The sequence below is a fragment of the Ornithorhynchus anatinus genome, chromosome 1 (genome assembly GCF_004115215.2).
Source record: "Ornithorhynchus anatinus isolate Pmale09 chromosome 1, mOrnAna1.pri.v4, whole genome shotgun sequence".
NCBI classification, from domain to species: Eukaryota; Metazoa; Chordata; class Mammalia; order Monotremata; family Ornithorhynchidae; genus Ornithorhynchus; species Ornithorhynchus anatinus.
Window position 1 is genome coordinate 32374137 of NC_041728.1, and position 20772 is coordinate 32394908.

A 20772-nucleotide genomic window follows, 5' to 3' on the forward strand; every position below is an offset into this window, starting at 1 on the left:
GGCATCTGCCCTGACACAGCTGGCCTTTTTTGCAGTTGGCCTGGGGGGTTGGGAGTGAAGAGGAAGATTGTGGAAGGAGTATTTCAGCAGAAGGTGCATACCTTGACTCTTTCATCTTCCGTGTCCCCTCCTTGCCACCTGATTTGTTTTTACCCTGTGCTTTCCCCATTTTGTTGGACTCTGGGGCTGGATAACCAGTTTTTAGCTGCTCCATCCATCCCCTGAGCCAGTCAAGGCTGGGGAGGGAAGAGGAGGCAGGAGAAAAGAGAAGTTTCTGCCCCTCCAATCCTCCACCCACCAAGATTTTGCCTTAGGATTTCCCCCAATTTCAATAAAGTTGTCCTCTTCATTCATTTAATCTTATGTACTAAGCGCTTGGAAAGTACAATTTGGTAACAAATAGAGAGAATCCCTCCCCCATACCAGCCACACTCCCTACAAGGATAAGATCACGCTTTGAACCTGCGGCCCAGCTGCATGAACACATCTGAGTTGCTATGAAACAAGGGACAAGTTTCTACAGCGGCAGCAGCGTCCAGAGCCTAGAGGTTTCCAGGTGGTTGGCTGCAGCCTGTCTCAGCCTGCCACCTCAGGGCCACCCCTCATGGCTGATTTAGGGCCTCCCAGCTGCTCCACCCTGGCACCTGCCCTGCTTGCTAGAGGGGTTCAGCCCAATAGGCTATCACTCTGAGGGGATAGCTAAGATTTTCCCGCTTGATTTTTCTGAACTCTGAGGAGTTTGTGCCATCGTTCGTTTTGGAATAAAATGCCTAGAATACTTCTCCATCCTGAAGGAGGCATCCCCGATGGCTCAATCCCCCAAAGTCAAAGAAAAACCAAAGGAAGGAAACCCTCTGTGTGGGCCCCCTTCTCTCCCATTCCTGCTCCTGGACTCCTGGGCCCACCCAATACAGTTTGTAGTATCGTTTCAGGGCTTGTTTGGATGACGATAATAATGAGGATTCTTGAAAGCTGGTGGCAATGGATTAAACATGGTCAGAGTCAGATGTGAAGTCACAGATCTTCTGGTCTGATGGAAACATGACTGCAATGTTGCCTTACTTAGCAGTGGTTTTTCCCTAATCCCTAGAGAGCTTGGTCTCATAGAGAGCAGCCTTAACTGGGAAACTGAGGGCCTTGATTGTGGGGGACTGATGTTCGGGCCTTGGTGTCTTGTTGAAGTGGGTCAAAGAAGCCTGTTCTCCCTCCCGCTTTGACAGTGAGCCCCACGTAGGATAGGGACTGTGTTGGCTCTGATTGATTGTATCTACCCCAGAATTATTACAGTGCTTGGCATAGAGTGAGCACGTAACAAATGACACTGTTCTGATCATTATTAATATTGATAATAATAGTATTATAAGATGAGATAAATGCCACTTAATTTGCAGGATTGGGGGAATGAGGGTTATAGCAGCTGCACTAGTAGACCATGTGATCTACTAGAAAGAAAGAAACCAGGGTTAGGAGTCCTCTGTTCTAATCCCAGCTCTGCTACTAGTTTGCTGTGTGACTTTGGGCATGCCTGTTTATTTTTTTTTAATGGTACTTGCTAGCGCTTACTCTGCGCCAAACACTGTTCTAAATGCTGGGGTAGATACAAGGTAATCCGGTTGGACACAGTCCCTGTCCAACATGGGGCTCACAGTCTTAATCCCCATTTTACAGATGAGGTAACTAAGGCCCAGAGAAGTAAAGTGACTTGCCAAAGATCATATAGCAGACAGGTGGTGGAGCCAGGATTAGAACCTAGATCCTCCTGACTCTCAGGCCTGTACTTTAACTATAAGGCCATGCAGTTTCCTCTTCTGCCAATATGGATAATAACGCTTGCCCCTTCTAGCCACTGGAAGATAAAATGAGAAAACTGACGCCCAAGCATTTTGTGAATAATAGGAATACTATACAAATTCAAATCGTAATTAGTTACTAGTAGGACTATAAAAGGTAGCAGTTGGTGAAATAATACAAATTCAGAATTTCTTCAGAGCAACTGGAGTTTTGTGATCTCCACCAACATTTATTAGCACCAAGACAATAATGAAAGTACATTAGACCACAACTGAAGCTGGTTGGTATTTCTGCACTGAAGAGCTATTCCCCTTGATGGATAGAAGCGTGTCTGTAGAGCGAAGTGGAGCAACGTATACCCATCCTTTCCGTTTGATCTCTGCCAAGGGATAATAATAATAATGATAATAATTATGGTATTTGTTAAGTGGATCTGTACAGTGCCTGGCACATAGTAAGTGTTTAACAAATACCATAAGAAAACAACAAAAAAACCCACTGTTTTATTCTTCTTGATCTCCATTCTCTTGGCTAAGGATGTACTTTCTAACTTCAACTTTTTCTATCTTCTAACAACCTATCATGGCCTATTATCCATGAAGCATTAAACCCTTCTTGAACTTGTACTATTCCTAAATTTCCCTCCAGAGATTCAATTCTGACTTTTATCCATTGATTTACCCAAATCCACTGACACTTTCTGCCTCTCCAACTGTCTGTGATAGCTAAGTCCATAAGCTCACCTCTTTACCTTCAGTGAATGCTCCCTAGTGATAATAACAACTGAGGTGTTGGTTAAGTGCAAACTCTGGGCCAAACACTGTACTAAGCTCCGGAGGGTATTGAAGATAATCAGGTTGGACACAGTCCCCTCCCACGTGAGGCTCAGTCTAATCCTAGTATTGTAGGATATGTAAAAAATACAATTCCATGTCACCCTTGTCCACAAACCTCTATTTTATGGGCTTCAATCACTACCCCTCTCAGACTTGTTTTACCAGATCAACAAGCTCTAATCTTTGCAGTCTGTCCCCAGACAGACTTGGTGCTATCCATCTGATCACTTTAGTTGCTTACTCTACAAAACTTTTTTAGATTCTTTTATGACCCCCATAAAATGTCAGGATCAGCACAACACAGAGAGCAGTTATCAGAGAGCTCTGAATTCAGTATGGTTCCGACTGAGATCTGGAAAATAATCACCGTTTTTCTCACTAAAAAAACCTGAACCATTCTTATTCTTGCCCCCTATTCTGCAAGTCTCCCTTCTCAGCAAAAGTCCCTCAGTAATCTTGTACTTTACACGCTAGCCAGATTGAACTCCCATTCAGGCCACAAGTAGGCCCGTCTCATTGATCAACAAGATGGCTCCAGAGACAGCGGAAGTGAGGAAAGGGATGGAGATTCTTCCCTCTATGGCACCGTGACCCACCATTTCTTCCCATCACCAGAAATGTAATACGCTTTATGAAACGCCTATATTTTTTAAATTTATTTTTTGTTATCAAAGACAATGTCCAGAAACATTAAGTAATAAAGATCCTGTTTATGACATTGTTTTTCTTTTTTTACAAAAGTTCCTAACAGTGAGTATTTCATTTTCTGATGTGACCTTCATTTATTAATGATAAGCTGACCGAATCAATGTAATTAAAAAAAACATCAACGCCCTCCCCCACAAACACTTCTGAGTCTGTTGGTTGGAGTAATAAGCACAGTGGTCATGATACCATCAGTTAACTATCAACTCTATCCAGGTCAGGAGCTGAATTTGGATCTTCCGAGCCGGTCAGATGCATCTCTTAATTGTAGGCACCACGTTTGAAATTCCACATACATAAAATATGTTCATTTCACTCCAATTACACAATATGGCAGTGTTTAAAAAGTCTGAGGACTGCAGTCAATTCATGACAGAGATATCGAAGGCAATGATCACTTAAGGACTAATCATGGGGATATGTCTTGAAAGAAGAGACAGTTAGAAAACAACTGTTTTTGCACGACACCTGGGGAGTAGGCTTACTGGTTCTGTGCATGGGTCCGAGCGCTTTAAACAGAATACGTTTGTGAAGCAGAAATTCCAGTACTAGGTGGTCCATATGTTCCAAGCTGCTGATCCAGTCTCAATGCCAAAGGCTTTCGGTCGCCCAACCGTATGGTTCAAACAAGAAGACGAGGCCCACTCAAGCTCAGTTTAGACACTGCTTGGTTCAAACCAGTTGGAACTGACTTCCGCACCTGTCTCACCCTCATCTGGGCTTTATTTTTCTGCCTCCGGGTATGTAGGGTACTTGACCGTCTCTATTTTCTCTTTGACTTTGTAGGACGGGTAAAGGCCTGTTCTTCCCAACTTCCTATTGACGCCTTTAGAATAGCCATCCCAGTGGTTTCCAGCCACACCAATGACGTCTCCGGGCTCCATGGGGATTTCATCAGCAGTTCGCGGGTGGTGAGGGTAAATGGCAACTTGGTTGTGGGCATTCTGCCCTCCGAAATAGTAAATGTCGTCCAAAGAATGGAAGGAGGCAGAGGCATCTGGATGCAGGGTCTGCATGATTTCATAAGCCACTCGGCACACCTTGGATGAGAGAAAAAAGCAGTCAGTGCCTGGAACTTCTCCCTACCAAAAACTTTAACATCCCAGGCCCAGTTCAGGAACTTCAGGGAAACTGAGAAGCAGCATGGCCTAGTAGATAGAACATGGTCCTAGGAGTCAAAAGGACCTGAGTTCTAATCTTACACATTCAATCCATTACTAAATCCCGTCAGTCCCAGCTTCACAACATCACTAAAATCTGCCCTATCCTCAACATCCAAACTGCAACTACATTAATACAATCGATCATCCTATCCCTCCTAGATTACTGCATCAGTCTCCCTGTTGATCTCCCAGCCTCCTGTCTCTCCCCACACCAATCCATACTTCACTATACTGTCTGGATTATTTTTCTAAAAAAAAGGTTCAGGACATTTTTCCCTACTCCTCAAATAACCCCAGTGGTTGCCCATCCAGCTCCACATCAAACAAAAACCCCTCACAATTGGTTTCAAAGCATTCAATCATCTTGCCCCCTCCTACCTCATCTCGCTACTCTCCTACTACAACCCAGCCCACACATTTTGCTCCTCTAATGCTAATTTTCTCACTATGCCTCGATCTCATCTATCTTGCCAATGACCCCTTGCCCATGTCCTGCTTCTGGCCTGGAATGCCCTCCCTCTTCAAATCTGACAGGCAATTACTTTACTAAACCTTACTAAAGGCACTTATCCTCCAAGAGGCATTTCCCCTTTCCTTTTCTCCCACTCCCTTCCGTGTCACTCTGACTTGCTCCCTTTGATCTGCCCCCTTCCCAGCCCCAAAGCACTTATGTACAAATCTGTAATTTATTTAGTTTTATCAATGTCTGTCTCCCATTGCTCTAGACTATAAGATCATTGAGGGTAGGGAATATGTCCATTTATTGTTGTATTTTACTCTCCCAAACACTCAGTACAATGATCTGCAGACAGTAAATGCTCAATAAATATGACAGAATGAATAAAATTCAGGCTCCGCCACTTGTCTGTTGTGTGACCTTAGGCAAATCACTTCACTGGGCCTCAGTTACCTTATCTGTAAAATGGGGATTAAGATTGTAAACCCCACGTGGGGCAGGGACTGGTCCAACCACATAGCAAGCGCTTAACAAATCCCTGAAAAAAAATGTCCGAATCCATTAGTGGAAGAATGCTCCAATCCTATTTTTTCTCTAGACTGTAAGCTCGTTATGGGCAGGGACCGTGTCCGCTAATTCTTTTTTCTTGAACTTTTCAAAATGCTTAACTCAGAGCTGTGCACATAGTAAGTGCTCAATAAATACCACTGACTGATTGTGGAGCATGATTCTTAGATACTAGGTGTATTGTTGCCATTAATTTGCTCTCCGTCAAAAAAACAATTCCCAGAGGGGTTTGGAACCTACCCCCACCCTGAGAGAGAATGAGGGCTTCTGGGAAAAACCATTTCTAGGCAAATCCCTTAAGGTTTACATCAGTGACATCAAGTCAGCCGGATGTTACACATAACATAGCCATCATCCTGATTAAACGACAGTAAGAAATCTCCCATTGGTGGAAGAGTTTGTGACCATGTAGGATTGTTATATTTGTTGCCTTGGCAAAATGGAGGATGGAACTAATCAGCAGAACTAACCAGAGATTAGACGTCAATCTGCCTGAAACAATGGATGACTAATATTTTCAACGTGATTATTATTAACAGTAATACTCAGGGCAGTGCTGTTCATACAGTAAGCCCTTACTAAATACTCTGACCACTAGAACCTATGCAATATCTTTCTTCCAAGAGCTTTTGGAACACTTTATGCCCATACTTTCCTTCTCCCATACTAGCACCTCCAATTTTCTTCTTGACCCCCTCTAGTCTGGCTTCCGCCCCCATGACTCCACAGAAACTGCCCTCTCCGAGAACACCAATGATCTCCTTCTTGGCAAATCCAACAGCCTCTATTCCATCCTAATACTCCTGGACCTCTCAGCTGCCTTTGACACTGTGGACCACACACTTCTTCTGGAAACATTAGCTAATTTTGGTTTCACTGACACTGTCGTCTCCTAATTCTCCTCCTAGGCCTCTGGCCATTCATTCTCAAGTTTCCTTTGTAGGCTCCTCCTCTGTCTCCCATCGCTTAACTTTGGGAATCCCTCAAGGCTCAGTTTTGGGTCCCTTTCCGTTCTCCATCTTCACCCAATCCCTCAGAGAACTAATTCATTCGCTCTTATGGCTTCAACTACCATCTCTGTGCAGATGATTCCCACATCTACTTTTCCAAGTCCTTATCTCTATCCTTCTTTGCAGTTTTGTATTTCCTCCTGCCTTCAGGATATCTCTATTTGGATGTCCCGCCAATACCTCAAACTCAACATGTCCAAAACAGAACTTCTTATCTTCTCATCCAAAACCCCATCCTTCCCATGTCTTTTCCGTCACTGTAGACAGCACTACAGTTTCATTGTAGCCATGCTGGCTGGGCATAGCGGCCTTCCCAGCACTCCACGGGGGCCAAGTACTGAAGGCAAAAGATGAATTCATGCAAAAGATGTATTCACTATTATTCACTGCATTCTGACTGAATGGGAGCTCTATTAGGCACTAGGGAAGAGTTCAAGAAAGGATAATTAAGACTCATTCCCGGCCCTCAGTGGGCTTGCAATCTTAATGAGGAAACAAAGTTGAGTCTCAATTTCCTAGAAATGAAAAAAGCACCCAAATCAATTAGTCTGAACCTCACCCTTAAAGAAGGGCTGGCCTGATCAGTGGGAGACCCAAAACTTGCCCACCAAGTCAGAGAAAGCTGGGAGTGTGAGCATAGCCCCGGAGCAAAAGCCGAAGAAGGCGGATCTGGGGTTTGGAGCATCCCTTGGCTTTCTGGGAACACTGGACAGTGCATGGTCCTCCTCTTTGTCTCAGCTTCCTGGGGCGACAAGTCAGGGACGATTGTTCTAGACTGTGAGCCCGTTGTTGGGAAGGGATTGTCTCTATCTGTTGCCGAATTGTACTTTCCAAGCGCTTAGTACAGTGCTCTGCACACAGTAAGTGCTCCATAAATATGATTGAATGAATGAATCTTCTGGTCTTCTTACCCTCCAGGGATAGCAGGATTAAGGAAATAAAACTTAATGGGGCTTCTGCTTTCATAGAAGAAAAGGGAACCTAAAAATCAGACCACTACTGCCCTTTCCTTCTATTCTTGGAAATAATGGCCGGGGTCAATCTCTGGGCCCCGCTCTGTGACCGCCTTGGCCTACACTGGGCTTCGGGGCTGTTTCAGTGTCCTCCAAAGAAGTGGAATTTCCTGGGCTGAGAAACTGCCTGTTGGAAAGGAATACAGGTCTGCCTCCTACCTTACAGAGGCTTCCAAGTGGACATCAGATTCATAATGAAATTTGTTCATTATGGGGCAGGGAATTTATCTGCTAATTCTGTTGTACTGTACTCTCCCAAGGGCTTAATATAGTGCTCTGCACATAGTAAGTGCTCAATAATTATTAGTGATTGACTGATTGAGAGTTACGCTACACAACAGAGAGTTCTCTAAGTGTCTAAAAGAGGAAGGGATGCATCGCGGGAGGAAGTAGTTTTGCAGTTGTCTGGAATTACACTCTTGCTAAAATTACCAAAGCTACTGTTAGAGTTCTGTTTACAGTGTTTCCTCTATTCATACTCTGCTTGGCTCTGATTATGTACTAGTTTTGGAAAATCATGGTCCTCATAATGAGAAAAGCTCATGACCCCCAAATCTTTATGAGCAAAGTTTCTTACCACCTTCTTTGATTTTTTTTTTGATGCACTGTCATAAGCATAAGCAAAATATTAGTCCTCAGTTATTTCCTGGATTATTTCTATATATTAGAAAGCAATTTCAATAGCAGAGCAAACGCTGCAAGCAAATGTGGTAAACAGAAAGAAAGGCCTGTGAAAGAAGCCATTTTGTATACAGCATTTGGAAATGGGATTGCTGCTTCATCAAACCCAGTCGGTGCTTTTCAAAGAATGACTAATGTTTTAAATCATTACCATGTTAAAGCATCTTTCAGATTTTGGTTTCCCACTTTCTAAGCTGCTCCTAGCACAAATAACATGATTTCAAGAGGCACCAAATAAAAGTGCCAAGAATAATAACCATCAAAGGCCAAGATCAGAATAATGCTTTGCTTTCCACAGGCCCTGTCCGCCAAGGAGTCGACTGCTTCAAAGATCTTGGTCTAGTTCTGTTCAAACAAATAATCATAATTAATAATTATGGTATTTGTTAAATGCTTACTATGTGCCAAGCACTGTCCTAAGCACTTGGGTATTTACAAGGTAATCAGGTTGTCCCATGTGAGGCTCACAGTCTTAATCCCCATTTTACAGATGAGATAACTGAGGCACAGAGAAGTTAAGTGACTTGCCCCAAGTCACACAGTTGCCAAGTGGAAGGAAAGCAAGAGGAGGGAGTGGACCACAATTACAACGGGGCTGAGTGGTCAAGGAGCATCCGATCCTCACACCGTCACGATGATGGGACTGAGCAATCAATTGTCTTTATGGAGAACTTAGAGTGCGCAGAACACTGACTAAGCACTTGGGAGAGTACAGTGTAACAACATTCCCTGCCCACAGTGAGCTCACAGTCTAGGGTCTACTCTCAAAGGGCATGCACACTTGGTATGAAATTGGGTTTCTTCATATGCAGTGATGTTCAAAGGTAGCCAAAAGTTGTTGCCTTGTGTATGGGTAAATGTTGGCATTTGGGGTTACTGGCAATTCTCTCCCCTTCATAATGGAGAATCTGGGGAGTCAAATTTGTTCATTTTCTACTTTGGGCTCAAGGGGAGTGAAGCACTGTGGTTTAGCCACCTACATGAGTCACCCTGAAGAAAGATTAAATATTGCGGGGAAAAATCTTTTTGTGGTGCTCAAACACAAACACACACACATTTCCATAGAGGGCTTGTTTTCCAGCTCAGATCATCTTCTTCATGAATGTCCCTAAGTGAACAACAATGCTGTCCAAAGGAGCTGAAACAAATACCAGTTTCCAACCACGTGCAAGACTGTAAGCTTGTTGTAGGCTGGGACTGTGTCTCTTAAATTGTTATATTGTCCTCTCCCAAGCACTTAGTACAGTACTCTGCACACAGTAAGTGCTCAATAAACACAACTGACTGACTACTAGCTGTGAGGAGATCTCCAGAGTGACACGTTTGGCAGGATTGGAGACAAGAATGACAGGAAGCAAAGCAAATGTTTCCAGGATGAAAATGTGAATGAGGAACTGAATGATCTAGTCCAGTGGCCAACACGCTATGTCAGTTGGTCATCAGAATTTCACTTGCCCTTTAAAGCACTTTGAAGTGCCGAGGTCTGGTTGATGTAGAGAGATACTCTTTTCTGGTTGGAACAGAGCTTTCTGCCCCAGATGGGCTTCCTTCCCTAGTTCTCTTAACATCAACGGGAGTTCTGCCTTCCCTTGTAAGAATTACTGATCCATGCAGTAATACACCCTTTTCTGAACCTCCTGGCTGCTGCTGTGCTCATGAATTTGGATAACTGGGTTATTTTAAGATTCAAACAGAACAGAAACAGAGGAAGAATATTCTCTTCTGCCTTAAGCTCTGGGAGCAAGTCTGTAGAAATTCAAAATGTCCAACTGGTTGCAAGTGAGAAGAGGGAGAGAATTGTTGCATTTTATTCTTCACACCTGGCTGTAATAATAATAATGATAACAATAATAATAACAACAATAATAATTGTGTTAGGTCCCTGGCCCACATGGGGCTCCCAGTCCAAAGGGGAGAAAGGACAGGTATTCAGTTGCCATTTTACCGACGAGGACACTTAGGCACAGTGAAGTTAAATGATTTGCCCACCGATGTCACACACAGCATGCCTGAATCACAACGGTGCAGGGATTCGTACTCTGGTCCTCTGCCTCCTGAGCCTGTGCTCTCTCCACTAGGCCACACTGCTCCCAAGACCCTCCACTGAGGAAGGACTTCTTCCTCTTTCTCCCCAGGGTGAACCCACAGGAATGGTGAAGAAGTGTGTGGAATGACAGGAAGAAGCCAGCCTTTTCCTGCACATTCAGGGCCTAGCCTGGAGCCCCTGATCAGATGTGCTGGAAAGAAGCCGTTGCACATTGGTCTATAGGGGACAAGAAGCCTGGCCTAGGACATTGCCTTTCCTTGCTGGCAGCCAAATGAGCAGAGCCATAAGAGGTTAGGAGAACTGGGGCTTGTTACAGTGGTTCAAAAGTTGATTCCTGGGGATTTCCTTGCAGAATGGCTGCTAGTGGAGAGATCCCAGAGAGCGCATTCTCTATGCCCGGGAGCTATCTGGAAATGAACTCCAGGCTGCTCTATGTAGGGGTGGCCCTGTGGTGGCCTTTTTACTTTGTCCTGGAGCATTTTCATCACACTGTCAATCAATGGAATTTATTGAGCACTTATTCTGTGCTGAGCACTGTACCAAATACATTGCTTTGATGCCTGGCCTCCTGTCTCACACTCTTTTAGAGAGGATGGAACCTCAGTCCCATAAGAAAAAACCAGAGATTTGGCTTCCTGTTTCGGAAGCACAACCCTTCAGAGAGGAGCTCACTGCATGCAATGGAATAGAGTGAAACCCACATAATTAAGGCTCCATTTAAATTCCCAATGTACACACGAGCTTGATTGGGCCACTCAACCAAACAACCCCTTGGTATACAATTATCTGCAATGACCACGCTCAATGGGCGATTGTGAGGGTTGTTTAAATTGACTGTACAGTTTCTTGCCTGGTGAAAAAGTAATTGACCTTGAAGAGGAATGATAAGAATCAAGATAAAATGAGTAACTGCAGGGCAATTGAGTATGTCTGATGGCTGGATGGTTAAACCTCTTAGTAACAGTTCACTGATATGTGAAAAGGGAGGAATCTTGCTTCCATATTGGCTCTTTGCAAAATCAGAAAGTATTAAGCAATGTTAATTGCTTTCTGTTTCTGTTTAATGCTGAGAACAAGCCAAGTGCTTTCAACAACTCCAGTAACTGGCTTTGGTAGGAGGCATTGAACTATTGCCCACAAATAGCTAAACATCTAAGGCTCTCAAATAGCTATTTTACGAATCCCTTTCATGCTTCCATGAAAAAGGACCATTCCAAAATCACACCTGAACTCACAAAGTGGCGGTCAATGAAAACTAAAGAAAACAAATTCTTCTAGCCCTGAGAAGGAATGAAAATATTGCAGTAGGTAGCTAGAAATGTACGATGCTCCATGGCAATTTACCTGGGAAGAGAATGTGCAGACCAGGAAGTCTGCCTGAGAGAGAAAGTGGATATCCAGGATAACACCCCGCAGCGAGTTTTCGGTGTATCGATTGTGCAGCCCGGCGGACCAGGATATGGAATTGTCGCTGATAAACTCATAATTTGGATACCTGAAAAGACAAACAAACAACCGCAGCTGAGTGAAGGCAATGAAGTGAGATGGCTTGGAAATCTCCCTGGTCTTAACAAGAAGTCCATCCCTGAGGCCAGGCAGAGTGTCCATCTTCCAGGCTGGGAAGAAGAGTTCTGATTTGCACAACGAGTCATGAAATCGGAGTGGGAGAAACTCCACAGCTGAGCTCAGACCTGAGCAGCCTTGGACAATCCCTGAGTGGACTCATGGTGAAGAGACCCCTTCCCTGACATCTTCTCCACAATCTCTTCACATGTTTACCTGTTTGGCTTAAAGTTTGGCGCTGAATGGACCCTTTCACTGGGTGAACCAGCTTGATTACTGTCTACCTAGACTGTAAGCTCATTGTGGGCAGGGAATATGTCTGTTTATTGTTGTACTGTACTCTCCCCAGGGCTCAGTACAGTGCTCTGCACACAGTAAGTGCTCAATAAATACAACTGACTGACTGAACTGGCACATATTAAGCCAATTCTCTCAGTACATATGTGAGCTGAAGGAATCATTTACCCTAAGAACCTGGAAAAGCTGTGGGAAGGCCCAAGGTTCTTAATTAATTCACTGCTTATTCATTGCTTGCATGCTGAGAAATTCTGACTCAACAAACATTCAAAGCAAAATACTGAAATTTGTTTACTTTTTCTCTTCTTGCTCTTCATTTCGACTATTGTTAATAGGTTTATTATTATTATCAATATTGACCTGTATTAAGTACTTTTAACGTGCCCTGTATTAAATAACAGAGTGATGCCCTGAAATTAGTTCATAAACAGTCCCTAGCCCCCAGAAGGGCTAGTCATTAAATGGGGAGGACAGACTCATAAAACAAGAAGAATATAATCTGATCAACAAGAAAAACAAGTCAGAGTTAAACAGTTTGAAGAGGGAAATCAACAACTGAAGGACACAGTCCTTGGGCACCCCACTGCTCCGGGCAGTTGTTGGAGAGGACATTATAATGGAGGTCTGCAAGGGGTAAGACTGCTCAGTGAAGAGAGGGACTACGAGAATGGCCCTGGACCTCCAGTTGTGCCCTTGGAATTAGGAGCCCCAAAGGTAGGGAGCCCAAGCTACATGGCTGTGATTTTTTTCCCCCTTTGCTCTTGTTGGGTGGTGGGGGAGAGGCAGGGGAGAATATCTCGACTCTCACAGTGCGCTGTGGGGGAATGAAAGTAGCTCTGGCCCTCAAGCCAACCACAATAGACCTCAGCATCCCAACAAGAGGAGAACGCCAGGCTGTGTGGCCGTGTGCTACCACCACAGCTCAATCCTTGGCTCTTTGTTCCTTTGTTTCTTATTTCCCGCTCTTGGGAGCAGAACCATATGCTTGGATTCAAAGATTAGTTCTACACACATGATCCCCATATCTGCATCTCCAGCCTTGGTCTTCCCACCTTCCTTGCATTTTCCCAAATGCCATCACTTGGATGCTGTGCTACCATCTCAGTCCTAACACTTCCCTCTTATACCCTGACAGCGTACCAACTTTCCCACAGGATTAACACATCACTATTCTCCCTGTTTCCTAACTGCAAAGCCTGGAAGTCATTTTAAGTCTTCGCTCTTATCTACCACTCATTACAATTTCTCATCATCCACATTCTCATCAGAAGCTTGGGCGACAGATAGAAGTGTGAAATGTGAGGCAGGAGTCCCTTCCAATAATGAATACTTAATGATTCTGACTCCTCTTTCCCACTTAGAGAATCACACTCCTAGCGGGAGCTCTAGAGACTGGATTAACAAAGCTCCCATCCCTAGATGCAAAGGCCACATCTTCAACTGCTGGCCGCTTGGTTCAACTCAGCGCGCTTGTCCCTCCAACGTTGTTGCACCACTGTCCTCTGGCCCTGAATCACCCCAGCAGTCAACTTCCTCCACTGGCTGCTGGACTCCAGTAGCTGAGTGTTGTTGGCAAAAATCCAGAAACCAAGCCAACTTCTGTGACTTCGACTTGACTTTGGCCAGCGCCAATTATTCTGCCCTCTATTTTGCTCAGCAACTCTCCTATCATCTCCTATGTCTTCTGTCTTTAACGTCTGACAACCTCACTACTACCAGCTAGAGTCCACCACAAATGAGCTTCTCCGAGAGCCAACCTCCTCTTCTCTCCACAAAGCTCTCCTGCTCCCACTTCCAAATTCTCCTCCTTTCCATCTTGGGGAGCCAGTGTAGGAATGTGGGGATGAGGGGAGGACTCCTCACCAGGTGCTAATCAGATCAAATGGGGAGACTGCTCCAATACCATCATAGATAGCATGATGTAATGTGCTCAAGCCTCACATGGGGGGCGGGGGAAGGTCCCACAAAAATTCATTAGCTCTGAGCTGCTATAGAGAAGAGAAGAGAGTGAAATGATCTGTGATCACATTGATTGATTGATTGACTGGCCTTATCTGTGGGTTCTCACTAGAGAAGGCAATGGGGAGATGGTAAATGGGCCTGTCTAGAAAATGGAAGAGAAGCCAGATGCAAGCTTAGGCAGCACTCCACATATCTTAAATTCATTTTTGGATTTTCTAATCTTTCACCAACCACAGCTGGGCCTCCATTACCTAACCGCATGTGGATGCCAATATTTTGTGTATTGGTCGTGAATAATGTACAAACTGGATTCAGGCAGAAGTCTGACTCACCCGCAGAAGGGGACTTCTCGGAAATCCTGGTTTCCTTGCTCTTGGCTGGCTTGGGGCTGTGTGAGAGGTTCCTCTCTTTCCAATCAGGTTGTTTTTCACTCTCTCTGAAACCCTGAGAGATGATGATTATCTACCGCTCAGCACTAACAGCCGTTTTTTTGTGCATGGGCTGGACAAGGGTGGAGTCAGCGGCACAGCCCTGGTGAGGCTTGACAACCTGAAGAGATGTAGGCTCGCGGAGATGGCTAAGGTTGCATCTTGTTTTAAAGCAAGCAACCTTTCCTTACTAAAATGATGGCTGACAGAAGGGTGATTTTACAGTGGGACCGATTCTGGAATCAGGTCTTCCAATCTGGCTTGAGGCAGAAGTCTAGTGAGACTGTATTTTCTCCTGAAATGTCTTTCCTGGCCCGGCTGTGATGCTCCTGTTATTTTCCGCCTCTGCACTAATAATAGTAGCAATAACAACAACAATAACAATAATAATTGTGGTTCTATTTGTCAGGCACTGTCCTAAGTGCTGATACAGGCTAATCAGTCAATCATACTTATTGGGCACTTACTGTGTGCAAAGCACCTGGGAGAATACAGTAAAAGAGTGTTGGCAGACCCGGTCCCTGACCATAAGGAGCTTACAGTATCAGGGGGACAGATAGTAATATACATGAAATTATGGATATGTACCTTAATGCTTTGGGGCTGAAGGTGGGGTGAATAAAGGGTACAAATCTAAGTGGAAGAGTGATGAAGAAGGGACTAGGAGAAGAGGAAATGAGGGCAAAATCGGGGAAAACCTCTGGGAGGAGATGTGCTTTTAATAAGACTTTGAAGGTGGGGACAGTGATCGCCTTACAGATATGAAAGGGGAGGGCATTCCAGCCCCTTCTGACTCCCAGCCCCTGCTCTATCCACTAGGCCATGCTGCTTTTCACTTTGACCTTGCACTTCACAAGACCCCCTCCTAAGCCAATGAGAGAACTGCAATGATGGCTTACCATCATCGTTTCTTCATTTTTGATGGAAAATGGAGACTTTAATGGCAGGGAGAGTATCTTTCAATTAGCATCTCTTCAGGGGTGAAGGGTTAGGTGCAGTGGGGCCGGGGTTGGGGGGAAGGCAGATTTCTAAGGACAGAATAAGCATCACGAGTGCCTGAGCCTGGAACTCTTTCCATGTCACTGACAAATGCTTTAGCATTTTAATTTCACTGCTGATGATGAGCTCTTCCCACCGACTCTGAGTGATAATGGTCGTCAAGGTACAGTCTCTCTGAACGGCTTCAAACTGGCACTGTGCTTCAGCTCCATCTGCCCTCATTATATTTGACATTTTGCCCACCGCAGCTCATGCTTTGGAAGACGAAGAAAATGTCAGATATGTTCTGAAGGGAAAACAGTGGGGAATGCTGCTAATTTGGCCCCTGTAAAGAGGCGGTCACTGAAATGGCCCTGAACAGCCCAAAGTGGGTCAAAATGGAAGCTGACATTGGTTCTCAGAAGTGTTTTTGGTTTCTCTTCTTCGGGAAGAGGCTCCCTGCTGAAAACCTCATCCCCTCCACGTTTAGGAGGGTAGGGAGGGAGGGGGCTCAGGGGATGAACAGAGAAGCAGTGTGGTCTAATGGATAGAGCACATGCCTGAGAGTCAGAGGACCTGGGTTCTAATCTTAACTCTGGCACTTGCCTGCTGTATGATCTCGGACAAGTCGCTTAACTTCTCTGTGCCTCAGTTACCTCATCTGTAAAATGGAGATTAAGACTGTGAGTCTCATGTGGGACAGGGACTGTGTCCAACCTGATTATCTTGTATCTACCCTAGTGCTTAGTACAGTAGCTGGTACACAGTAAGTGTTAAACAAATAACATTAAAAAAAACCCACTACTGGTCACATCTTGGTTTAATTACTGCATCAGACTCCTTGCTGACCTCGAGTCTCATTCTTCTCCGGGACATTCTTCACTCTGCTTCATATTTCACATTATCCAACCTCAGCTTCACTGACACTGTCCTCTCCTGGTTCTTTTCCTATCCTAATAGGTGCTTATTCTCAGCCTCTTTTGTGGGCTCCTCCTCTGCCTCCCACCCTCTAACTGTGGGTATTCCTCATGGATCAGTTCTGGAACCTCTTCTATTCTCCATCTCCACCCACTCCCTTGGAGAACTCATTCACTCACATGGCTTCAACTACCATTTCTATATGGATGATTCCCAAATCTACTTCTCCAATCCTGATCTCTCTCCCTCTCTGCAGTCTCGCATTTCCTCCTGCTTTCAAGACACCTCTACTTGGATGTCCTCCCATCACCTCAAACTTAACATGTCTAAAACAGAACTCCTGATCTTCCTACCCAAACCCTGTCCTTCCCCTGACTTTCCCATCACTGTAAATGACACTACCATCCTTCCTATCGCACAAACCTGAAACCTTGGTATTATCCTCGATTCATCTTTCTCACTCAATCCACGTATTCAATCTATCACTAAATCCTATCAGTTCGACCCTCATAACATTACTAAAATCCACCCCTTCCTCTCTATCCAAACTGCTACCACATTAATCCCAAGAATTTATCCTACCTTGGTTACTGTAATAGTCTCGTTGCTGACCTCCATGCTTCCTATCTAATAATAATAATAATGTTGGTATTTGTTAAGCGCTTACTATGTGCAGAGCACTGTTCTAAGCGCTGGGGTAAACACAGGGGAATCAGGTTGTCCCACGTGGGGCTCACAGTCTTCATCCCCATTTTACAGATGAGGGAACTGAGGCACAGAGAAGTTAAGTGACTTGCCCACAGTCACACAGCTGACAAGTGGCAGAGCTGGGATTCGAACTCATGAGCCCTGACTCCAAAGCCCATGCTCTTTCCACTGCGCCACGCTGCTATCTCTCCCCACTCCAATCACTCTTCTTCACTTCACTCTGCTGCCCAGATCATTCTTCCAAAGAAACATTCAGGTCATGTTTCCCCACTCCTCAAGAACCTCCAGTGGTTGCCCATCCACCTCCACATCAAACAGAAACGCCTTACCATCGGCTTTAAAGCACTCAATCATTTTGCCCCCTCCTACCTCACCTCATTATTCTCCTATTACAAGCCCTGCACACTTTAGTCCTCTAAAGCTAACCTTCTAACTGTACATCGAGCTCATATATCTTGTCGCCAACCTCTCGCCCAAGTCCCGCCTCCGGTCTGGAACATCCTCCCTCTTCATATCCGACAGACAATTACTCTCCCTATTTCAGAGTCTTATGGAAGGCACATATCCTTCAAGATGTATTCCCTACCTGTATTCATTCAATTCATTCAATCATATTTACTGAGCACTTACTACTTTAGTGCCTGCCTCCCCAATTACAGCAGGGATCAATCAGTGATATTTACTGAACGCTTACTGTGTGCCAAGCACTGTACTGTTTAGGAGAGAACAATACACTGTAGTTAGTCTACTAATTCTATTGTACTATTGTACTTAGGGGAAGCAGCGTGGCTCAGTGGAAAAAGCCTGGGCTTCGGAGTCAGAGGTCATGAGTTCGACTCCCGGCTCTGCCACTTGTCAGCTGTGTGACTGTGGGCAAGTCACTTAACTTCTCTGTGCCTCAGTTACCTCATCTGTAAAATGGGGATTAACTGTGAGCCTCACGTGGGACAACCTGATTACCCTGTATCTGCCCCAGCGCTTAGAACAGTGCTCTGCACATAGTAAGTGCTTAACAAATACCAACATTATTACATTATTATTATTACTTTTCCCAAGTGCTTAGAACAGTGCTCTGTTTGCAGTATACACCCAATAAACACACTGATTGATTCAGGGCAGCCAAATTCAGTAAGTAATTTCTAAAGTCCAGATCTGATGGTGTCAAATGCTTTCCTACAGTCCTTGAAAGCTGTCCAGAAGCCTCGGTGCTGCTCCTTGTACTTTTCCGTTGGCTGACGTGCTGTAGAGATCACGCCCACGGTGCCATGCAGGGACATGAAATTATAGGGTGATTCAGGGATTGTTCATTGGACAAGATTCTTCAGGCCTCGCTCCTGGAGTACCCTGGCTAGGCTCTTGCCAGCAACGGAGAGGCATGAGAATCTCAGATGCTTCGATAGTTTATGTACTTATTATGACATCTGTTAGGTGCTTACTATGTGGCAAGCACCATTCTAAGCGAAAGGGTTGATAAAAGTTTGTCAGGCTGGACACAGTCCCTATGCCCTGGGGGGCTCACAGTTGAAATAGGACGGAGAGCAGGTATTGAATCCCCTTTTACAGTTGAGGAAACTGAGGCATAGGGAAGTGAATGACTTGCCCCAAATCACATACAGTTGCCACAGTCTAATCAATAGTTGCCGCATACTTTGTGCAGAGAGTCCAATTCAATTGAGTTGGTAAACACATGTCCTGCCCACAAGGAGCTTACAGTCCATAGACAGATTAGGCTTCAGATCAGTCTGCAAACTGATTGTCCCTCTTGATGATGGTGGATCTTTGCAAGTCCCTCTTTTCTCCCTCATGGTCTACGAGTTGAGGGAGATCCCGTGTCAGTGTCTAAGCAGTGAGCCCTCCATAAGCTTGTATATCTCAGTGGATATGCCACTGGGTACAAATGCTTTGCCATTTTTTATAGCTCTCATCACCACAAGTGCCTGTTGGAAGGATTCCTAAGTTTTGCAGAGCCTCATCTTTGATAGTTGGGGGTGTGTCGAGGAGAACTCTGAAATACTGTTGCCATTTGAGCAGCACTCTTCTCCCCCTTCCCTCCTATCCGAAAAATACATTCCTGTCTACCCTGTCTAGCCTGGGAGCTCCTGACCACATCTACTCACTCTGCCGTATGCTCTCAAGAGTACAGCAAGCTCTTGATGAATGACTACTGACTGATGGATTGAGTCTGTCCTCACGAGACTTGAGTTGATGATCAGACCCTCAGAGTCCAGAGCTGGCTCCCTCTAGGGCAGCCAGAATTCCCCTAGGGGGTACCGAGGGCAAAAGGGAATTCCCTGTCTCTTAACTAGAAACTGCCAGGCCACCATGTTCAAGGGTGTCTGATCCTTCACGTAAAGGTTTTCTGAAGAGAAATGGCAAAATTATTAAACAAGTTTCTCGAGCGTGGAAACTCCAGGGGCCATTCAAACAGCTTTCTCCCACTCAATCAAAACCAAGCAGCTCTACCTTGAGGCAGCAAAAGAAGAAAGATTAATCTTCTCTCACCCTGATTCTACACAGCCCAGCAGGTGCCAAGCACTCTAATGAACCTCATGCCCTGATACTTCTGCACATTTTCAAGCTGCCGCCACTCAGGTGCTCTCCCGGGAACCATTATTTTATTCATTTTAAAAAGCTTCATCCCTGAACCTGTAATCCCGGTACCAGGCAGCATTAAAGAGGTCTCATTAAATACACAGTGGATAAACAAGCTCTCCTTCTCTAAAGCCTCTGCATCTGAGCAGATTTTAAATGTTCGGCAAAGCAACGTCCAGATGTGGTTATATACACCTCAGGTCTACTGGTGTATGAGCAAGACACTTCACCATAATCAACTGAGTATCTGTAGTGTTCAGAGAACTGCACTAGGGGTCTACTTTGTGCACAGCTCTGAACTGGACACCTGCTGTGTGCAGGACATACTGTATGCAGTACTGTATTGGAGACCTTCGTTGTGCAGAGCATTTCTCTGTATGATCATTGTACGCAGAGCACCGGACAGCGGGTTTACTGGGTGCAAAGCATTGTATTAAACACTTGGAACAAGTAAAAGTCACAGTCCTTGAACTCAAAGGGCTTACAATCTAATAGAAAAATTTGGCTTTCCAGTTTCCCCGTGTTTACTGGCTCTACGGAGCGTGAAGTATAGCTAGGAATAATGGGGTTAAGTTTATCCTATTCCTCTGACTTTTATGATTCTGGGATTCAAAGGTCTTCGACACTGACCCGTTTATAGAATGTTGCCTAAATCCTTTTCTTACTTTCAGATGGAATGCATCCACAACATTCTTCAAATTCCCTGCCAATGCACATTAAACGTCACTTGCCCACCTTCCCTCAGCAGCCACTGGGCGGATGTCACTGCCCACAGATTCATTTCACTTTCGCTTAAGCAAGTCATTCATTCATTCCTTCAATCGAATTTATTGAGCACATACCGTGCGCAGAGCACTGTATTAAGCACTTGGAACAGGAAATGATCTGGCAACGCTCAAGTTTAGAACGATGAAAGCAGGGACGGTTTCCCTAACCCTGATCCCTGAGTCCCGTGGCCATGGCTACAGCAGCACTCTCTGCCCCGACTCCAACTACACAACCCAGCCCAACATACAGACACATACACAATCACTGCCACACACACACTTTGCCAGA

The 20772-nt window shown here is 44.9% G+C and overlaps 1 protein-coding gene across 3 annotated transcripts in view; it reads right to left on the reverse strand.

Annotated features, from left to right (window-relative positions):
- Window positions 1–1983: 1983 nt before the first annotated feature.
- Window positions 1984–20772, reverse strand: part of FUT8 (fucosyltransferase 8) — a 193543-nt gene continuing 174754 nt past the window's right edge. For all 3 annotated transcript variants that reach the window (XM_029065383.2, XM_029065374.2, XM_029065387.2), the window contains 2 exons: window positions 11615–11765; window positions 1984–4372 (listed from right to left, as the gene is read on the reverse strand). In XM_029065383.2, coding sequence (XP_028921216.1) covers window positions 4055–4372; window positions 11615–11765 — 469 coding nt within the window. In that variant the 3' untranslated portion in view covers window positions 1984–4054. The remainder of the gene's footprint in view (window positions 4373–11614; window positions 11766–20772) is intronic.